Source organism: Amblyomma mixtum, chromosome 10 (genome assembly GCF_055824585.1).
Source record: "Amblyomma mixtum isolate Tamu chromosome 10, ASM5582458v1, whole genome shotgun sequence".
NCBI lineage: Eukaryota > Metazoa > Arthropoda > Arachnida > Ixodida > Ixodidae > Amblyomma > Amblyomma mixtum.
The window spans coordinates 124,443,474-124,465,568 of NC_143021.1; the positions used below are offsets into that span (position 1 = coordinate 124,443,474).

A 22,095-nucleotide genomic window follows, 5' to 3' on the forward strand; every position below is an offset into this window, starting at 1 on the left:
CAGCAGTCTGACTCTGAACATTCGATGCATTCCTGCCATACAGCCAGGTATAAAAACACCTCACTTGGAGCAAATCGACTATTTATTTACATATATACAGAATTTTTCTTCAGCAGGTCTCTCTTGTTCAGACTGTCCTAGGTGAAGAAAAAGAACAGTGATATATATAGTATGCATACACAACAAATGCATGCAAATGTTACAAAAGTCATACAGTGGAATCTTGATTATGCATTCCCCTTTCATGCAACGATCCACATTTAAAATCAAATTGGCACGGGCCCGACGTAAACCCATAGGAATAATGCATTAAAGCCTCAATTATACAACTGAAGAATATGCACACGCCGCTTCATACGATGGCTGGCAGGAACCGTCCGGAATGGGAGAGACATTGGCATGCAGAGCACTTTACTGACAGAAGTGACGTCAACCAAGCTGTTTCCAGATAGAAATCAAGATGCAGACGTGCATGCAACGTGTGACCAAGTGCATCATGGCCTGTAATGACTGTTCTGCCAACGGCTCAGAATGAGTCCGTGCATGCAACCCGCATCTATCAGTGCGAGGCGGTCCGCCTGGCCCGTTTTTCCACGCGCTTCACTTACGAAGACGTTGCGGGAATAAAAACTGCACGTTCATACCACCATAAAGTTATTGTAGAGGCGGTAAAAAGAGTAGACATTTCTGTGATCGCTGGTGGCTAGTTCAAAAGCGCTTCTCGCTACACCTTGAGTAAAGCACATGTTAGGCCTACAACACCAAGCAAGTGGTGTACTGTCAGCCGGCAGAACGCACATCACTGCAGAAATCGTGCCAAAGGTGGACATTGCGCTTTCTTTTTTCCTTTAAGATACGAATTCTTAGTACAACCTGAACTGGTGGGCAAGTTGGTCTGACATATCTTAGTGAAGCAGCGCAACGGCACAAGGCCAAGGGAAGAAGGGGACGAACAGCGCTGAACTGACAACAAATGTTTATTCCGGATGCTAACAGCATATATATACTCTTTTGCACCTTAGAAAAAACAAAGAAACAGAGAGCAGCAGAAAGTATCAATCCCAGTCATTGTGCGCCTGCAGCTGTATCGCGTGCACATCGATCATTTGAAATCAGGAAGTTGTGCTCTTTGACCGAGATGGCAACGGAAGGAGTGCTGATACAATTCACACCCAGCTTCATGATCTCAGATGCCTCAATAATCTCTCGTGTAAGCTTATCCTTGTGTTTGGTAACAACTTGGCTGTTTTTGAATTCTGGGTAACATGAACAGTCACGACAGTGAGTACCTATGTGGCGGGCCACGTTCTTGACATTGTTTGCGTGCTCTTTAAGTCTTTCACTAAGACACCGGCCAGTTTGGCCGATGTATGACCCACCACACTTCAACGGGACTGAGTACACCACGTTGTCTTGGCATGGCACATACTTCACCCTGTGGTTTTTCTTGCAATTATGACCAGATTCCGATCTTTTATCCGGGCGATTAACTCTCGCACACAAGCCACTCAGTCTGACAGGAGCCGAAAAAACAACATCTACTCCAGCCTTTTTGCCTATTCTCTTCAAATTGTGGGACACAACATGAACATAATGTATTACTGCCAGATTTTTTTGCTTGGAATGGGGGACAGCTTTGCCCTCCTCCAGCTTTTTCAATATCCCTTCTGCTACTGATGCCAGAATATGAAGGGGGTATTTTGCGTCTGTTAGCCTATCAACCTGATTGGAGAAACTAAATTCAAACTTGTGTGGGCAGGATTTTTGCATGGCATTTTGAAAGCATGATGCCACAATGCCTCTTTTAACAAGCTTCGAATGGGCTGAGCTGTATGGAAGGGCTTTTTACCCCTAGGATCAAATGCCCAGCATACATGGAAATCAGTAAAATATAAGGTCAGATCAAGGAACTTAATGCGATCATTCACAGTCACTTCATGCGTAATTTCCAGCGGCGAAAGCACTTCACAGAATATCGCGCACAGGTCATTCACTTCCGCAGCGAAGCTAGCCGGGTCACAATCTAGTAAAATTAGGTAATCATCTACATATCGGAACACTCTTGCAACTGTTGAGCTCATGAGTGATTGTTCGAGTGCCCTGTCAAGCTTAGCAAGGAACATGTCACTTAGCAATGGAGCGATGCAAGATCCTATGCAGATCCCATTCTTTTGAACTGTTTTTATTCAAAAGAATGGGATCTGCATAGGATCTTGCATCGCTCCATTGCTAAGTGACATGTTCCTTGCTAAGCTTGACAGGGCACTCGAACAATCACTCATGAGCTCAACAGTTGCAAGAGTGTTCCGATATGTAGATGATTACCTAATTTTACTAGATTGTGACCCGGCTAGCTTCGCTGCGGAAGTGAATGACCTGTGCGCGATATTCTGTGAAGTGCTTTCGCCGCTGGAAATTACGCATGAAGTGGCTGTGAATGATCGCATTAAGTTCCTTGTTCTGACCTTATATTTTACTGATTTCCATGTATGCTGGGCATTTGATCCTAGGGGTAAAAAGCCCTTACTTCCATACAGCTCAGCCCATTCGAAGCTTGTTAAAAGAGGCATTGTGGCGTCATGCTTTCAAAATGCCATGCAAAAATCCTGCCCACACAAGTTTGAATTTAGTTTCTCCAATCAGGTTGATAGGCTAACAGACGCAAAATACCCCCTTCATATTCTGGCATCAGTAGCAGAAGGGATATTGAAAAAGCTGAAGGAGGGCAAAGCTGTCCCCCATTCCAAGCAAAAAAATCTGGCAGTAATACCTTATGTTCATGTTGTGTCCCACAATTTGAAGAGAATAGGCAAAAAGGCAGGAGTAGATGTTGTTTTTTCGGCTCCTGTCAGACTGAGTGGCTTGTGTGCGAGAGTTAATCGCCCGGATAAAAGATCGGAATCTGGTCATAATTGCAAGAAAAACCACAGGATGAAGTATGTGCCATGCCAAGACAACGTGGTGTACTCAGTCCCGTTGAAGTGTGGTGGGTCATACATCGGCCAAACTGGCCGGTGTCTTAATGAAAGACTTAAAGAGCACGCAAACAATGTCAAGAACGCGGCCCGCCACATAGGTACTCACTGTCGTGACTGTTCATGTTACCCAGAATTCAAAAACAGCCAAGTTGTTACCAAACACAAGGATAAGCTTACACGAGAGATTATTGAGGCATCTGAGATCATGAAGCTGGGTGCGAATTGTATCAGCACTCCTTCCGTTGCCATCTCGGTGAAAGAGCACAACTTCCTGATTTCAAATGATCGATGTACACGCGATACAGCTGATGCGCATAATGACTGGGATTGATACTTTCTGCTGCTCTCTGTTTCTTTGTTTTTTCTAAGGTGCAAAAGAGTATATATATGCTGTTAGCATCCGGAATAAACATTTGTTGTCAGTTCAGCGCTGTTTTTGTCCCCTTCTTCCCTTGGCCTTGTGCAGTTGCGCTGCTTCACTAAGACATTCTTAGTACAGATACTGCTACCTGCTTCTGCGTAGTGACAGCGGTTTTAGAGAAAGTTTGAACAGAAAGACATGTCGCTGGCATGGCCGTATACTGTGCACTGCGCATCTCCGAAGGGTTGTAGTAGTCATATTCCTGGCGCGTCGTTCATATTTTTTCGAGATTCATCCGACATCTACTTAATGTGCAGGAACAGAGCGCTCGCCTGCCTTGTCCAAAGCCGCCTCTTCCACGCTGAAAAGCCTGGCTGCGTGCGGTCTCAGAACAGTCTGCTAATGTGGTCCATAAGTGCTGTTAACAGTCTGGTTCATAAATATTATCTTCTGTGCGTCATCTCAGTAGCAGACTATCCTTAAGCAGAACTTGGGTAAAGCAGTATCTCACTATAGTAGGCAAATTCCAGTGCGATTTGCAGGTTATTCCAGTGCCTAAGTGTACCATACAGACAGTTAGGAAATACAGTCAAGTTACGAGTTTTGTAAGCACATGAGCTTACCCAATCTATTCATGCATATAACAAGAGACTATTGGCTTGAACAGATATTTACCGCCGCAGGCCACAGCACTTCTGTGCCAGGTAGCGCGTCCCCTTCTTGTGGTACTTTTGGAGATCCTCAGCCGAGCAACCCTTCAGCTTCAAATAGTGCCAGAAGGAATCTGCACAGATGGGGTAATAAGTAATGTTAGTGTGGTTGAATATAAAAAATGAGCAGATCGAATAATGAGCATTAATACACCTAACATAGGTTGTCAGTTCGAATCCGTGCTGCAAGAAAGGCTCTAACTTAACTAGTAAGTTTATGCTGCACGACAGGCTGAATCGTATGACACCATCTGGTACATTCATGCCAAACGGTTCACCCACTAATTTTACAGGAATGTCGTGACTAAGCAGCCAGACTTTAATGCCTGCCAGACAGATATACATATACTGATCGATATAGTTTAGTTTCGCGCTGTGGTGCTCGAGCATCACACTGCCACCTGCTATTATTTTATTCCATTATCTAACCACCTCGGCTCCCATGGCAACTACTGGGATACACTGCTGCATTGGAGGCTGCCAACTTGGGTTCTATCCGTGGAATCAGCACAACTCAGGCTCAAAACGCAACCAGGCTGAGAACGCAACGCAATGCTCTAAAATTACTACCTCGGGCTAATAGCTCTGGGAGCAAAGCTTCACACACTGGTGCATAATATTATACTTCAGATACACCCAGCAAAGCAGTAGAGAGAAAAGCCCTTTGATGAATAACAAAATTTAGCTGGAGTTTAAAAACCCACTTGCACTCTGCGTAGGTTTGGGACTTGGGGGAAAAAGAGAGGTGCAGGAAATTGCAAAGGTTTTCAAGCAATTTCAACAAAATTTCAAAAATTATACAGCCCCTGAATTAGGGATGGCATACATCAAAGTGGTGACAAATGGAGTGACAAAGTTCCTTACACAGTGTGTGCACTGATGAGGAATGAGGAGGATTTGGTGTTTAACTGGAAGATTAACATATCTGCTTGCCTATGAAAGGCTAACCGCCGAATTCAGAAGTGTGCCTCAACTCGATACTCCGTCTCCACTCTGTGGAGTGGAGAAAACAACTGCTCTTCCATTTGATGGGCAGTTAGGATTGAAGAATGCCACTCGGCATTTCTTCAGACAAGGAGCTGCTCTAGAGACCTTCTTCCAACTGCCGTCCCTCGAGGAAGCATGAAAGGCAAATGATGATGAGAATAAGGCGAAAAATTGCCTTTGGCTACAAAAAAGCATGGCATGGCTATTAAGTGTCTGTTTTATCACGCTGCACCACCTTAAGAACACAAAGAACCTCACCGTTTATTAGCCTAGTAAAACATCTTTTGCAAGCTGCCTGACGAAAGCAACAGAGAAAAACTACCGGAAACGCTTGCACATCTGGCAACCTTTGCCACCAATGATGTAGCGTCTATGTAGGCATTTACGAATGGTGTAAAAACTGCCGTTCGTCAACTTGTGGGAGGTTTCGCTGACCTGCAGAGGCCAGCGGCGAAGCTGAGAAGTACCAAAATGGGTTTGGATTTTCGGGGTTTAATGTCCCAAGTGACTCAGGCTATGAGGGATGCCATAGTGAAGGGCTCTGATAATTTCATCCACATGGGGTTCTTTCACGTGCACTGACATCGCACAGTACACAAGCTTCCAGCATTTTGTCTCCATCAGAATGCGACTGCCGCGGCCAGGATCGATCCTGTGTCTTTGAAGTCAACAGCTGAGCACCGCAACCCCTGAGACTGCTTCATCATCAAATTATGCATTACATAAATGACACTGCATCACAGAAAAGGACTAACAGTCATGGCCAAACTGTAGTTACAGCCAAAAGTTGGCACCGTGAACCTGCTCCCCACATCCAAAAGCTTAGACAGCTTCAGCCAACACACAGGAATCAGATTGTCTCCCAAACCCCATGACACTGCCTCCCAAAGAAGGTGGCAGCCAATAAGTGGGCAACAAAAAAGTAAACTGTGGGTAACAACTTGAACGTCTTGCATCACGCTACAAGGTGATGTGAAATTTGAGGAAAGGCCCCAAGAAGCACATAATTTTTAGATTTTCAGAGCACTCTTAGCCCTTTAAATGCCAAATGTTTTCCTAAAAAACATGCCAGAAATTTTAAGCAATCAATTTTTTTGTGTACATTATTCTTGAAGCCACTTCATTGCATACACATGGGTAGCTGAAGAGCAGTCAGCTCAATGCACCGATTGTGGTTGACAGCACTCAGACATACAGACAAGGGACAGAAACAAAAAAGATGATGGCACAGGCACTGAACTTAAAACTTTTTCCAGAACTGCCGACATACTGCATAAATACCCACACCACAGGCACCAACACGCAGCGATTTATGCACTCGTGGTAACAAGAAGTGGTATGAGAAGTAGTGGAAAAACAACAAAAGCTAGAAGCAAAAACCAGAGGACACAGCACAGGATAAAACCAGAACAAGGTGAGAGAAAAATTTATAAGCAAGTCATTTTTAAAAGACTGCCAACAGTGGATAGGTTTGACCGAAAGAATATTTGAGAACTGGTCTGATAAAATGGAACTAAAAAACCTTATACACAAACACAGACCAAGCGCAGTGAAAAAAAAAATGAAGGAGAAATGGCAAGAAAAAACACGCAATAGAAGCAAAATGGCGATTGGGTAAGCAAACGAGAATTAAGCAACAAGCGAAGGTGAAGTGTGCTAAAAATTAAAAGGATAAAAGGGGAATAAAAACGCGCATGAGCCACAAAGGTGAAGCCACAAAGGTGAAGCCAACAATTAAGATGGTTAAAAGTGGAAGATGACGTACAGTGAAGCCGAGAGATAAAATATAAAAAAGTGAAATTCAATAACCAGTATGAAGGCAAAAATCAAGGAAAAACACCAAAAGAGGGAAGTTGGCAGAAGAGGCAAGGCATGTAACACACATGTAGAACCAGGGCTAGATCAAGTACGTCCACAAAGAAAGGCAATCCTCCGAGTAAAACCAAGCGTGTTCTTTACATTCACCCCGGAGCCTGAAAATCTCTGCGGCTTCCACCATTGCATTGAGTCAGCTTATTACAGGGCTCTATTAACACAGTGGATTTCTCGAACTTTGGGCAGCATGGCTTTTTTGCGTCCCATTATCAGCAGTGGACTTGCAGGTACCTAAGAGATGTACCCAATAAATCAGTGTAATGCTCTCTTAGCCTTCCATTGATGCCAATGTATACCTTGCAGCAAGAAAAAGGGATTGAGAAAGTACTTCTTGTGCATGCCACTAAGGGTTTCTGTGCAATGCAGTGCAGCCTGTTTCTTTTTTCTTTTTCATTGACGATCCTAGAGAGGTGTGATAGGTGATGGGGGGGGGGGGCGGCAGCAAAAAAAGCATCTACTCTATCTCTCGAATTTTCTAAAGGTAAATTTCACAGAACCTTAAGAAAATCGGAGACAAAGCAGGAGTACACATTGCCTTTTCTGACCCCCTAGCACCTATTGCAGTTGCGGAATCCTAAATGAAAAAAAAAAGACGCTGCACCACGCAGCACAGAAAACCCTTAGCGCCATGCGCGGAGGGCATTTAATCAATCCTTTTGTCTTGCGGCAAGGTATACATTGGCATCAATGAAAGGATAAGGGAGCATAAGATTGATTTATCGGGTACATCTCGGGAATCTGCCAGTCGGAAAGAGCAAAACCACAAAACTATCACACAGAGGCAGGTGACAACACAAGGCCGTACTGACAACTGAAAATTTATTGAACAGCAGTGCTTATATAGACAAGTCACGTGTGTAATCTGCAAACAATCGTAAAGAGGCAAAAAAATTCAATGGCAACCATAGAGCTGAGCAAATATGACAATCACCTGCTCAAAAATGAAACAAAAACAACCGGGGGAAACACAGACAGAAACGCTAATTTTCCTGAAAAATGAACACAGTAGGCGTGCTGACACACTTATCTGGCTCTGACCTCAAGATGGCAACAGCCTCGACAATTTCTCTTTCCAACTGCTTCTTTCTTCATCCAATAATCTGTGTGCAGTTCAGTTTGGGATAGCAGTCTACAATGAGACAGTGAGTGGGACGGCAAATGCCTCCGGGTCTACTCAAGGAACACGCATACTCTTGCAAACAAATGTGTAAACATCTACCACTTTGGACGATATAAAACTGGCCACAGCTGAGGGGAATCTCGTACAACATGCCCGTTGGCGGTACTTTTTGAATGCCTCATGCCATGTGCAACGGGGGTGGTGTACACGATTCCTCTCGGCTGTGGTCGATTTTATACCGGCCAAATTGGTAGATGGTGAAACACTCCCTTGCAAGAGTATTAGCATTCCTTGCGTAGGCCCGGACGACCTTGCCTGCCTGTCCACTGTCCCAGTTGTAAAGGCTGTTAACCTAAACTGAACTGCACATTATTATTGGATGAATAAAGGGCCAGTTGGAAAGAAATTCTCAAGGCTGTTGCCATCCTGAGGTCGAAGCCAGATAGGTGGGATAGCACGCCTTCTGTGTCCATTTTTCAGAAAGAATTGGAATTTGTTTCCCTCCCTAGGTTGTTTTTGCAATGATTGTTTGCAGATTACATGCGCAACTGATCCATATGAGCACTCATTTCTTCAATAAATGTTCAGTTGTCGTACCGCCTTGTGTTTTGCCTGCCTTTGTCCCATTCTGTTTTGCGGTTTTTCTAACGATTTCCAACCAACTGGCCTACAAGCACGTCCTAAATCTGCAAGTCCATTGCCAAAACTGTGACCGAAAAAAGCCATGCCACCCATGTTCGAAAAAGTGCCATTGTGTTAAAAAAGCACCAGAATAAGCCGACATGACGAACTGGTGGGAGCCGCCGGGATTTTGAGGCTCGAGGATTAATGGGCAAGAACACCCTCAGAAAAAAAGATTGCCTTTCTTCAGGATGTTTGACCTAGCCCTGGTTTTAAAAACATCTTGCATGCCTTGACTTTTCTGCCAACTCCTCTATTTTCGCGTTTTTGTTTGCTTTTATCTTTAATACTAATTGAATTTCATATTTTGATATTTTATCTCTCTCGTTTTTACAGTAGCTCATCTTCCTCCTGTAGCCATGTTAATTCTTGGCTTCACCTTTGTTGCTCATGTGCATTTATTCGCCCTTTATTCTTTCAGTTTTTTAGCTCACTTCACCTTTGTAGACCAATTCTTGTTTGCTTGCCCAATCACCATTTTCTTTTCACGGCATGTTTTTTCTTGCCATTTTACTTTTATTTCACTGCCCTTGATCTGTGTTTGCGTGTAGTGTTTCAGTTCCGTGTTATCAGACCAGTACTTGAAAATTTTGGTCAAACCGTTCCACTGTTTCACGTGCTGGTGGTCTTAAAAATGACTTGCTTAAAACTATTCCTTTAACCTTGTTATGGTTTCATCCTTCCCTGCTCTATAGTCTTGGTTTCTGTTTCTAGTTTGTGTTGTTTTCCCACTATTGGCCATATCACTTATTGTTGCCACGAGTGCATAAAATTGCCACCTGTTGGCGCCTGTGTTTTGGTTATATATGCAGTGTTTCGGTGATTCTGGAATAAATCTGTAGTCAGCACCTGTGCCCTCATATTTTTTCTTTCTGACCACAGTCTGTGTTTCTAAGCTCTGTCAACCACAAAGGATCAGACCAACTAGACCGACAGCTTGTCCTATTCAAGCTCAATGCGTACTTTTCAAAGAAATACTATGGCGAAAACACTGTACTTACCGTAAAGCCTGCTTGACTGAGCGAATACCACTGGCAATTCGCAAATTCCCAGCCTGCTCCTGATTGCTGGCTCAAGCCGCACGCAACTTTGTGGCTTGCACGACTTCCACGCAACTCTTGGTCCCTTGAAACTGAAACATAGAGGGATGAGTGAGAGATATCAGATTTGATATGCTTGTATTGCTGCAATGACTAAGAAAAAACGATATTTTCCATAAGAACAATTATTATTTCACACTAGCTTCGCAGAGTAAACCTCGTTTATCACGACCTCGTTGACACTGACATACTGCACAGTCCCAGCCTGACTGCATCTAGTTCTATGGTGTCATATGCTTGTTAGCTATGAGCCCTTGGCCTTGCACCGGTTAATACAGACAACCACGGAATGGGCAATCAGCTCCGACCTTTTGAGTCATAGATACTCACAAGCTCAGTGGTCCCAGGGGTTCTAGAAATATTGGCAGGGCGACACAGTAACAAGCATTCCGCACCACTTGCTCTCGCTTCATTGCAAAAAAAACTCTCACAGCAGACCTGTCCTCCATTTTGCAGTGTGAAAATAATCAAATTCAAAGCATGCACACAAAATGTGGACCTCTCTTCGAATAGAGCTTCAGAAATACGGGTATAATTATTGTAATTAAACCTACCTGCAGTTTTCAATTTATCCTAAAATTTTATGCAACTTGACAAGCAATAAGCATTAAAAAGGAATTAAAATAGCCAGCACTGTTTAAACAATATAGCTATGAAGAAATACGAGACGTATCCACTACTCTCCAGTGGTTCTTTAGCTTCATGCATTATCAATCTACACTTTCTTACAGGCACATTTGTACGCGAAACTTGGGTTTAACCCAATCTTGATGAATCTTTCTGGAATGCAACAATCAGAAACCAGTTTTACTCAAAAACAAAGGGCCCTATACAATGCATCACAAGGCCGGCTAGGCGCACTCAAGACTACAGCCCCTTCCACAAGTCTCCAATTTGCCTGTCCTCTACAAGTTGCATGATCCCTGTCCACTGCTTGTCGAATTTCGCTATCCCGCCTTGCTAGTTCTCCCACTGCCCTTCTCAAACTCTTGGAATTCTGTTGCTCTAGCAGATCATCAGCTATTGTATTATTTTTTGTTTTAGCACTACACACTCCATGCCAACAATGCTGGATAATGTACTTTAAATAGGTTTGTAGAGCGTGCAAGTGGCTTGCAGCTTGACGAATAGGTGAGAAAAAAACGCGGAGCCTGACAAATAGGTGTGAAAAAAACGTGGGTTATTTGGAAGAAATGGGCTTGGGCAGGAGATGTAATGCAAAGGCAAGATAACCAGTGGTCCTTAAGAGTGATAGGGTGGATTCCAAGAGAAGGCAAACGTAGCAGGGGGCAGCAGAAAGTTAGGCGGGCGGATGAGATTAAGAAGTTTGTGGGGATACGGTGGCCACAACTGGCGAAGGACAGGGTTAATTGGAGAGACATGGGAGAGGCCTCTGCCCTGCATTGGGTGTTAGACTGATGATGATGACAACCTGGTGATTTGCCTCGCAACAACCGCTGCAGCCTGATATTTGGTAGAGCAGCACAATGGCCTTCATTTTTTGAGTGGTGAAGTATTCAGCATTTTGTTTCAACCATGAGTGTAAAGGGAAGACATTTTATGTTGCACAAAATGAAGGAATTACATGCATACTGGGTTTTGGAAGAATGCCCTGTGGACATTACAAAACACTGCCATCCTTGCTTTATCTCTGCCAGGTAACAAAATTCATTATTCTCCAAATACAGTACAACCTCGTTAATTCGAAGTCATCGGGACCGCGAGAAATCTTCGAATTAAGCGGGTTTTCGAATTAACAGAACACACCAAGAAATAAGACTTAGGCAAAAAATTCGTTGCAGGAACGTGTTACCTTTATTCGGCATATTTTGAATTACTACTGAAAGTAATCAGAGATGCTGGTTTGCCGCGTCCGGTAGTTTGCGGCTCCTAAGGTCATGCTCTCGAGTTGGTCAAATAGACGAAACATCTCTGAACTTCCACCGCGGCACTCAACAAAACTGCGGATAACGTTCAGCGATCCGATAACTTCACCAAGAGCAGGTGCTCGGGGAGGCTCGTCGGTGTCGTCGTCGCTATCGTCACTGTCATCGCGCATGTTCGTACCAGCAGTGATCTCACTCTCCAAGTCAGAGTAGCCAGTCTGCTCTTCGCTCTCAAAGTTGGTATACTCGGCGAAGCCAACTGCGTTGGACTCATCCTCTGCGCAGAGCGCATTGATGCGGTCGCAATACTCTGCTCCTTCTTCGTCAAGAGTAGTAGTACATGTGTGGTCTGCATCGGCATCAACAGTGCTTTCACTGGCAAAACCAGCGTGTTCAAAACACCGCCTGATCACTGTGGGCTCCACTTGTTTCCAAGCGTACACCATGAGGCATATGGCTCCGAGGAGGTCGATGGAGTACTCCTTGCCATTGTCGTAGCAAAGGAGCATGCGCTTGAGCAGGTGGTACCGATAAATCTTCCTAGTGTGGTGAATGACGCCTTGGTCCATCGGCTGTGAGATCGCAGTGGTGTTCGGAGGTAAAAATACCATCCTGATGGCCTGGAGATGTGGGATGTCGCCATGTGCCGGGCAGTTGTCGACGACAAATAATACATTCCTGCCCGTGGCCGCGAACTTGCGGTCAAGTTGCCGCACGTACTCTTCAAATATTGCACCTGTCATCCAGGCTTTCTTATTGTGCCTGTAGACGAGTTCATCCTTTGGCGGGTAGATGTGTAGGCCAGTTGGTGAGACATGAAGGAGCTAGACACCGCAGCGGACACGGGACAGAGAAAGAAGACGACACAGGCGACACCGCCCTGTGTCGTCTTCTTTCTCTGTCCCGTGTCCGCTGCGGTGTCTAGCTCCTTCATCCTTTGGCGGCAGCCGCGCATTTTTGAAGCAGCGAGGCTTCCCCGTCTTCCCGACGACCAGTAGCGGCAGCTTGTGTTTACCGCACATGTTTGCGCCGAACAGCACAGTAATCCTGTCCTTGGCCTGTTTTCTACCCTTGATGGCGGTGTTCTTCACTGAGAATGTTTTTGTTGGCAGCATCTTATAAAAAAGTGCAGCCTCGTCAAGGTTGTAAACGTCGTCTGCACCGTACTCTCTAAGCAGCGGCGCCAATGTGTGGTTTCTCCAATCCTCGACAACGCTCTCGTTAGTGCTGCCGCTCTCACCACAGACGGTCAGAAAGGTTAAATTATTGCGTTCTTTAAAACGGCAAAACCATCCATTACTGCACTTAAATTCCTCGTGCCCAAGTTGTAGAGCTAGGTCGTTGGCCTTCTCCCGCAGTAGCGTTCCACTGACGGGAAGGTGGGCAGCGTTTGCTTTCTGCAGCCAGCGAAGCAGAGCAGCTTCCACATCTTGATACATGGGAGCCCGCACTCGTGACCGCTTCGAAGAATATGTCTTGCCGTAAGCCTCTAGTATTTTTGACTCGTTGCTCAATATTGTGGACAACGTCGAGAGGGGCACGCCATGCCTTTTGGCCAACTCAGTCTTCGAACAAGCGCTCTTGCCTGCTTCCTGGATCAAGCAGAACTTCTGCTGCAGCGTTAAAGTCTTGTACTTTGGCATTTCTTCACTGCTACGGTCACAAAGATAGCACTTCTGCACAGTCCCGCCCAAAAAAACGGCACAGTAGCCGACCCCTAACCACAGCGCACAACACAAAGAAATGGCGCAGGCGAGACCTGCGCGGCGGTGGTGGCGGCGTACTTGCAGCGTCGGAGGCACGGGGGAAGAGTGGGCGAAGCACACCAAGGGATGGAATGGGGGCGAGGTCACGTGATAAAAACCGGTATGCCCGCCGCGTTGCAGTGAAGCACGTCTTCTCCTCTGCAGGCGCGTGTTTCGGCGGTGCGCGAGGCGCACTGTGGACCGATTTTTGTGCAGAGAGTGCTCCGGCTGGTGCGCTTCGCCTATAAATCATCACCATTACTATGTGGCTTTGCCTCGCGGCTCCGTAGGGCCGTCGTTTCGGCGGGTTTGCGGCGAAACATGGATCAGGCATTGCCGCATAGCAGTCCAAATTTTCGAATTAACCGGGCTGGCGCAGGCCGCCTGTTCGAATTATCCGGCCAAATTTACATTGGAAAATACGGGACCGCAGAAAACCTTCGAATTATCCGGGATTTCGAATTAACCGAGTTCGAATTATCGAGGTTGTACTGTACTTTGGACAAAGACAAGCTGCCGTGCACTCATTCGAGCTCAGTGGACTTTTCCTCCAACCAATCTTCAGTAAATAATATCAAGGATTAGGCAAAAGTAACTGTAGTGTATTTCAGTGAGTCAGTGCCTTTTACAGAAAGTTTTGGAAACGGAAAAGTTTATGAGCTTTGTGAGCACATGATTGCACAATCTATTTACATAGTCAAATGGGAAATTTGCCTTCCTATTCAATTTATGCACATTAAAACAATATTTACCGCTGTAGGCCACATCAGTTCTGTACCAGGTAGCACATGCCAAAAAAAGCCTTGATAGCGTAATAAGTAATGTGTGGTTGACTATAGAACTTAAAATCTAGGCCATATCTCTTGGATCTAATCTTGACATATTTCTGCATAATACTATACTGCAGATACAAAAAGCAAAGCAATAGAGAGAGACAGAGAAACTTTGCTAATGAAATGAACAAAATATTTACTTAAAATCACTGACCTGTTACTCAGCATGAGGGAGGAAATAAGAGGGAAAGACGAAGGAAAACAGGTGCAGAAAATTGTTAATGTTTAGAAAATAATAAATTTAAACAATTTTTGGAAATGATGTATCCATTACTTTACTTGGTTTTAAAGGGTTTAATGCCACAAAGCGGCGCAGGCTATACAGGGCGCTATTGTAGAGGACTGGAAAATTCTTTAGGTGTGCTGACATCACACGGTACCTGGGCCTCTAGCATTTCGTCTCCATTGAAATGAGACTAGTACAGCTGGAATCAAAACTGGCTGGAATCGAACCTGCCTCTTCCGGGTCAGCAGCCAAGCACAATAACCACTCAGCCACCATGACGGCTCCCATTTGGGGTGACATGCATCAATGTGGTGACTGACGGGGCTGACAAAGTTCACTTCAGAGAGGGTGTGCATTGATGAGGTTATATAGTTCAATTCTCCCTGTGCCACATAATTAGACAGGTAAAAATTTATTATGAGCATATGCTGCCTATGGCAGGCCAAGAGATGTAAGACACAAAGCATATGTCCATAAAATGAAAGCAAGAAGAGCACAATTTCCTGCTGTGAGTAACCGCTCCACTATCCAGAAGGATAGCCAGCTTCTTTAAAAAATGTATGTCCTGCCTATGTCCATTTATGATTCCCGCTCAGATTTTAATTCGCATTTATTTCCAACCAACTCAGTTTTCTCCCAATCTCTTATCATTAACCCTATGATTTTCCTGAGTGGTTCACCGCACTGTTTTCAATTTTAAGCCCTTTGTAAAGTACCCCACTTTTCCCGACAGCTTAGCAAAGGCAAAGCAGTTTAAAATTTCTTTTTGAGCATACTGCAAGGTGCTGCTCGTAACTTCTGAGTGCATGCCTAAGGCAATAAACCCCTTTCTTATTCTCCCAACCATTTCTTTCAAATGCTCTATATCTGTGCATGACCTGGCCGAGGTGTATTCTGTTTCGACTTCCAGTACCTTACTGCATTTCATAAAAAGGCCTCTTTCCTGATTATTAAGTATTGATTTAGCTCTCATTTTCACACTGAGTATTGATGTCCTCAATCATTTGCAAGAATTCATCACTTATACTACAACTCACCATTAATACTACAATAACATGAAATCAAATATAACTGAGCGGTTCTCCATGAGTCTTCGCATTTCCTGAACCAACCTGCTGCTATGCAGAGAGGGTCACCCCGTCTAGCATCATCACATCTTGTTCAGGGTATGTGGGTTGTGCAAAGTAAACAACCGTTGATTTCAGGTCACTGCAGTCAAAACTACAAAGTAGCTGGTGCAATGAAATGTTAGTTCTAAGAAGGTCTGCTCGTTTTTTTTTATGCGGGCCCAAGTGAACACAGGCTAAACTGCATGCTGTTTGATGTCAGTGCAGGATAAAGATCCCCAGGTGGCCAAAATTATTCTGCAGCCCTCTGCTACGGCACCTCTTTTCTTCTTTAACTCCCTCCTTTATCCCTTCCCTTGCATCATTGTTCAGGTGCCTATCAAGATGTGAGACAGTTACTCTGTCACTTCCTTGGCTCAAAAACCAATTTTAAATTTTTCAAGGATACTTTCAAGAACGTAGAGGTACAAACTGTACAGTATAACCACATGCCACAGCAATAAACCAGCAATACATCTGCGCTGACAGGAGCTTGCCAAGTACGCTGTAAGGATGCTATGCCACGCAAGATTTGGTGTCATCATACAATGTTACTTTACTGACTGACATTTCAGTGTACAAGCAAGAAATACCATTAAAGTATTATTGTACAGCACAACGTTTTTAAAAGATAAACAAACATTTTGGCCCTTTCAGAGGACACACATGCATAAAAGGCAACAGGTGTGGAATAGTCACTGCACCTGAAGCAGGCTCAACTTTATAATAACAGCGCAGTGTCAAGAGCTACATGAGCGGCTATATTTCGTACAAATTTGCAGTTCATGTAATAAGCTGAGGTACTGCTTTAAAGTGCATGTAGAGTTCTGCATGCATTTTTAAACACAGCAGTGAGCCTATGTTGAAAATATTTTTCAAAACAGGCAGGTAAGGTATGCGTAACTGAAAAAGAAAATTACCATGAATGGCTTGGAGGGATGGCACAGCTGAAGGCAGGAAGCACGCATGGCCCAGCAGATGCTGGCAGCTGGCAACTGCAGATAAATACGCCCCGACCAACAGCTGTCAGTGCCAGTGACAATGTCATGAATGACAACAAAACAAACTGTCGACTGCTTCAGAAACTAAAATGAGGTATTAATATAGGAACACAAAAAGCAATGAGGTGGCCCATGACAAAATAAATAAGGAGATTGTATGTGAAACACCCATACACATTCTTTGAGTACATTTACATGACTGTCATAACCACACTGAAAGATGAGCTGGCTGGAATACCGCTTTATTCTTATGCATGATGAAAAGAGCCCAACTATTCGAATATAGCATGCGCAGGCTTTAGTTAATTACTATTAGGGTGCCTTGCACTAGCGTCTAATGTATTCTTAAATTGAACATAGCACCCAGTCGACCAGTTTACCTTGCATAAATGAGAAGAGAAAATGCAAAAGACATGCATTCAATACCAAGGAGCCCGATATCTCACGTCACAACTGAGCATGATACGAAAATTAGTAGTGCATTTAACAAATTGCACACAAATAAAAACAGCAAAACATTTGTCGAGTGGTAATGCAAGTAGGGGCAAAAGCAAAAAAAAAATACCGAAGAACACTGGTGAGTGAGGTGCAGGGAGGTCTGTGGGTAGGGTTCCGTGCCTGGGAACAGTTCCGAGCGCGGAGAACTGCTGCCGGCAGTCAACCAAGAATAAATAAGAGAAAGTGAAAATGAATAACAAACCATCACCAATTGCGAACGACCTGAAAGCGGGCCGCATAAGCGAGGCATACAGCAAAAAGCTTGAAATCCCAAATAAGTGTGCAGTTGCATCCCCAACAGTTCAGTGCCCTGAAGGAGAGGAAGCATGGACGCCTACAGTTCAGGGAAGACACAAGAACGACCTAACTGACATAATATTGCCAAATTCTGTTCCAATGGGGAAGCACAGATAAAAAGTTTACAAATGACTAGTACATATGCGCCAGCCTTCCACATGCGATCACTGTCTTCAAAATAATTTGCATGACGAATATTAAGAAGTAAGCACTGATCCGATGAGCACCAACACCGAGCAAAACCATCCGGCGTCTATTCGCAGTTCGCCTAGCGCGAGTGCTTCATCGCGCAGCACTGCCGCTCATAATAATCTTCTAAATAGCACAAATCCACCCGATGGGTACCAGCCGCGAGCAAAATCGCCCGTTGTCAGTTCCCTTGCCTGTTGTCAGCTGTCCACGCAAAAGCGCTCTCACCCGCGGCACTGATCGTCGTCTTCTACGCTGTACAAATCCATGCCAGTTGAATGTAGTAAACATTGTAGTTTTTCGCAGCGCTGCCAAGCGACCGCATAACTCTGCTGTGATCTCTGGTGGCATTTTTATTTACCACGGCACCTGAGTACTAAACGCAGAAATAGACTATGAAGCAACACTTATCACGCAGGCTATACGCCCGTGCTTTTCTGGCAACGCATTATAGCTGAGGCAACCGCACGCAGACTGTCTCCACTGCCATCCCTATATAGCCGCACACTAATAACGCGTGCGAATACAGATCAGTAATAAAGAAGCGTTGACGGGACTCACCGATCATGCAGCTCATCCAGGCTTAGTAAAACCACGCCGTCGTCTTCATTGCCTTTCCAGGTGACAAGGCGTCGTAGCGCTGCCTTTCTTCATGGCTTTGCCCGTCCAAACACACCGATGTTGACTGGGCGTAATACTCGTCGTTGGCTTCCAAAACGCGCTTCTGTTCTTCACACATGTCCGCCGCACAAACACTCAAACAATGCCATGAAAAGCCAAATAACACAAAACGTGAAACAACGCACGCATGCCATGGCGCCGGCGGAAGCGGCTTTGCCCTTGTTTTTGCGTCGTTGAAAAACTGCAACTAAAATGCGCTTTTTTACTACTAATATTTAAATTATGTTTAGAATAAAAATAACCTTGATTTTTTTATTAAGTGTGAACACTAAAGCACTTTTAAATACTTTTGTTGACTTGACTTTTGTAGAAGCTGCGATCCTGTGATCCCATCACCCAGGGTGCCCCGGATGTCCTAGCAGACGACGGAGCAGACGACGGCGCAGACGACGCTGTTGACGGAATGAAATTTCGTTTGCTGCCAGCTAAAATCTCCTAATTGCGACAAAAAGGGCAAAGAAATGCACCGTATCTCAAGCTGGTGCATATCAAGGATATGTTGGACGTGAGCGGTAGGACTGAGAGCAGCTGCGATGCATTACTTTGACTGACGCGGGCATGCTCGACGGAGATTTACATGAAACTGAGAGCTTAACTGTGACCCGTAGAAGCGGATTACTTTGATATCAACTGCTTTACGAAACTACGCCGATAGTTGCGTCACACTTTAGCTGATACGCAACAGCGGCTCGCACTCGCCGCATCTTGTTCGCGCGTGTACTTTCACAATTGAGCAAGAGCCCACATGGAAGCCGATAGAAGCAACTGTGTTTTCGAGTTCAGATTGTTCCGAGAAATACGAGCAGCTTGTTTTAGCACGCACTAGAATTGTAGTTCTCAGCCAGTGCGTCACGAGCGGTGACGATGGCGTCGATGACGAGCGTAAGAATCACCTTAAGGTGGCCGCAACGAAGCCGGTATTCCAAGCGTATGTGCGCTAAAAGTTGTTTACCTGTGCTGCAAACGAGGGCTCAGTCGCAGTCCAGCCGCTAGCTGCTCAGTTTTCCAGCCTTGCGAGCCCAAGTCGCATGTTGCTGAGCATTGAGGGAGCCGAGCTTTCAGCAATGACACTGCCCGCGAGCGCGCCGAGCGACGAAGTTTGCGCTGCTCCCTGGATGTCGTATTCGTCGCTAAAAAGCCTAGCAGGTTTCATATCGATGCTAGAGCTGAGAGTGCTTTCGAACTGGCTAGCGCTGAGGTGCTACTCTCTTCACCGTACGTTGTACTGTGAGCATGTCTCGTAGTGAAATAAAGATATGCGCGGTTTCCGCGCTAACGGTGACGTCGAGGACGAGCTTAATAAACGCCGTAAGGCAGCATGCAGATATTCGATGCATATATGTGTGCTAAATTTGTTCACCTATGCTGCAAACGTGAGAATAAAGTCTCGCTCAGTCGCAGGACAGACGCTCGCTGCTCGATTTTCCAGCCTTGCCTGCTCAGTTCGCAAGCTACTGAGCCAATCATTGAGCGAGCCGAGCCATAGAGTAATATAGAAGTAAAGAGCGGACACTCCCGTAGGCCCCAGCGGCCGACTTTTGTGCACAGCGCACCTAGCGGACCCGGGGAAACGCACTGGCCTCAGAGATGATAAACAATATCAGGAATCTTGGAGGCTTTACTTTCATTGCGTCTTGTGCGTTCTCCACTCTCGCGGAGGAGGCGGTGTCACATTGCCCAGCTGAGCAGCCGGCCACCAGCGTGACGATTACGGAGCACGCAACGATTATCCAGGTTTCGACGTTCAACGCTCGTCAAAAGCGTTTGGCTTTGATCGCTTGCCTGGACGCCGCGGCGAACACGTCACCCACAAGCCGCAAAGGCGTTATGCCACGCATCGCGTGCGCTTGGCAAGCGGCAGTGAACCTACTACGTGCATTCTGTCAGGGTGACAATGAGCGCATCAGTCACTCCGCAGAAGGAAGCCAAGATATGCCAAGACCATACTCTTTTTCTTTTTTTTATTTGCACGTTCAGTGCCATCTGGCGGAAACGGGGAAGCGCCGAACTCGGCCGCGAAAGGGCCCGAGTGTCCGCTCTTTACTTTTATGTTACTCTATGGCCGAGCGTTCGGCAACGACGCCGCCCCGCCGGCCGACGAACTGCGCGCTGCTCTCTAGCTACCCTTGTCGTCGCTAAGCTTAGCCGATTGCACATCGACGCCTAAGCTGAGTGCGATTCGGAACTGGCTAGCACTGAGGTGTTACCCTCGCCACCGTTTTACTGTGAGCGCCGCGTCATAGTGAAATAAGCCCGCGGTTTCTGTGACCCCTTCAGGAGCTGAGCTAGCAGAGGCCAGGCGAGCTGCAATGGGCAGCAGAAGCGGCTGTGGGAGAAAATTTGTTTTGCTGTTATCGCTTCTACCAACAACTCGATATTGGCTAACGATCCTCTATCCCATGGACGTGAACAAAAAATACCAGTGAATTTTTCTGACGCCGGCATCCAGGCTGGCAGGCCGGTCCCGAGAAGAGCGCCCTTACGCTTGCATGGCAGTGGCGCACGTCAAAACCGCCCCGACATTCTACTCTTCGCTCAGGTTGTCATAGCACACTGTTAATAGTAAGGAACACTTTAGTGGACCGAGCGTGAGGGACCAGAACACTCTAGAGGACGAAGCGCGAGGGCGCAGGAGACTGAACCAAAGCGCGCGATCGACTGACGTCAGTTCCAAGACTTCTCATTTCACGTGAGATTCAAACGAGCAGGCGAGCTGCAGGTCACTCTTGTAGGTATGAGGAAGTGTCGTGGAGCTGCTGCCCGATCGCAAGCGACTGCTGGTCGCATGCCCTTTGCTATTGCAAGTGTGAATGGGCATTAAACGCACGTTTACAGTAGGGATCCAGTCGCAGATTTCGCGCGAGTTAATTAAGCCCCTTGGTCACGGAGGGTGATCCCCGAACAAATACATCCTCATGGGGAAGTCACTCACTGACCGAATTCTTGCGGCGCGACTTCATGTCGCAGAACTCGCCACCCAATCCTTGGCGCCGCGGGGTAACGCCACGTCGACTGACAAATAATCGGGTTCTTGTTCCTCCGGGAAATTACAGCGAAGGCGCGACGCAACGGTCCACGCACGCGCCCTTTTTAGGCGTCCGTGTTCAAAGACGCTCAAGGCTGTACTGGGCCTTAGGCTTCGTACGCTGTTCTCTATATTTAGCGAGATGGTTGCGTCACAGTCATGAAATTTTCAGTGGAAGCAATGAGCGAAGTCGTAAAAATATATATATTTTTTTCATATTTTATGATGATCTTGCAGCATGCGCGGCTAAAAACTGAAACGTGGAAACTTGATATGGGAGTCGCCTTGATCATTTATACAGGCAACAGGTCATGCGTGCGTAACATACATGCTGCCTTTCTGATAGCAGGACGATTACTGCGAGTAATCTTCCAGCTTTTTCGCCATCAGGTTACTCTATTACGTGTCGTTAAGCGACGCGTATTTGTGACCTTAGCTTTTTCTCCGCATGTGGTAGTGGGTACAGTATGTTACACTGCGAGACGCACAGGTCACAGCAGCCTTCGGTAGCGCCATTCGTCATGCTCGCGCCGACTCGAATGAAGACGCTCGCGTGGCTCGCAGCATGCCACTACCGCAAGCACTGCCTCATTCACAGGCGCCGCTAGCATTATCGCTGGTGCATATGCTTTCTCTTGAGCATGGTCTTCTTTCGCTCACACTGTCATGTGCGAACTGAAGGGAAGATTGATTGCGAGCGGCGCCTCTCCTCCCCGCCAATTTTCGTGTGGCCGGTAGCTAGGTCTAGGGAAGCGAGTTGCAAACTCGAGTCGCGTTTGTGAATTAACACTTCATT

At 45.8% G+C, this 22,095-nt stretch overlaps 1 protein-coding gene across 2 annotated transcripts; it reads right to left on the reverse strand.

Annotated features, from left to right (window-relative positions):
• Positions 1-64: 64 nt before the first annotated feature.
• LOC149326855 (uncharacterized) lies at positions 65-19,740 on the reverse strand. 2 transcript variants are annotated; one of them, XM_089562921.1, is made up of 6 exons: positions 18,155-19,740; positions 17,175-17,253; positions 16,529-16,603; positions 9,714-9,844; positions 4,015-4,123; positions 65-137 (listed from the first exon to the last, which is right to left on the reverse strand). In XM_089562921.1, the coding sequence occupies exons 1-6, from the start codon at positions 18,168-18,170 to the stop codon at positions 128-130; spliced, it is 420 nt and encodes a 139-aa protein (XP_089419047.1). In that variant the 5' UTR covers positions 18,171-19,740; the 3' UTR covers positions 65-127. The 2 variants fall into 2 exon arrangements, with proteins under 2 accessions (XP_089419047.1, XP_089419046.1); XM_089562920.1 differs by having other exon boundaries at positions 17,175-17,256.
• Between the last annotated feature and the right edge of the window lie 2,355 nt (positions 19,741-22,095).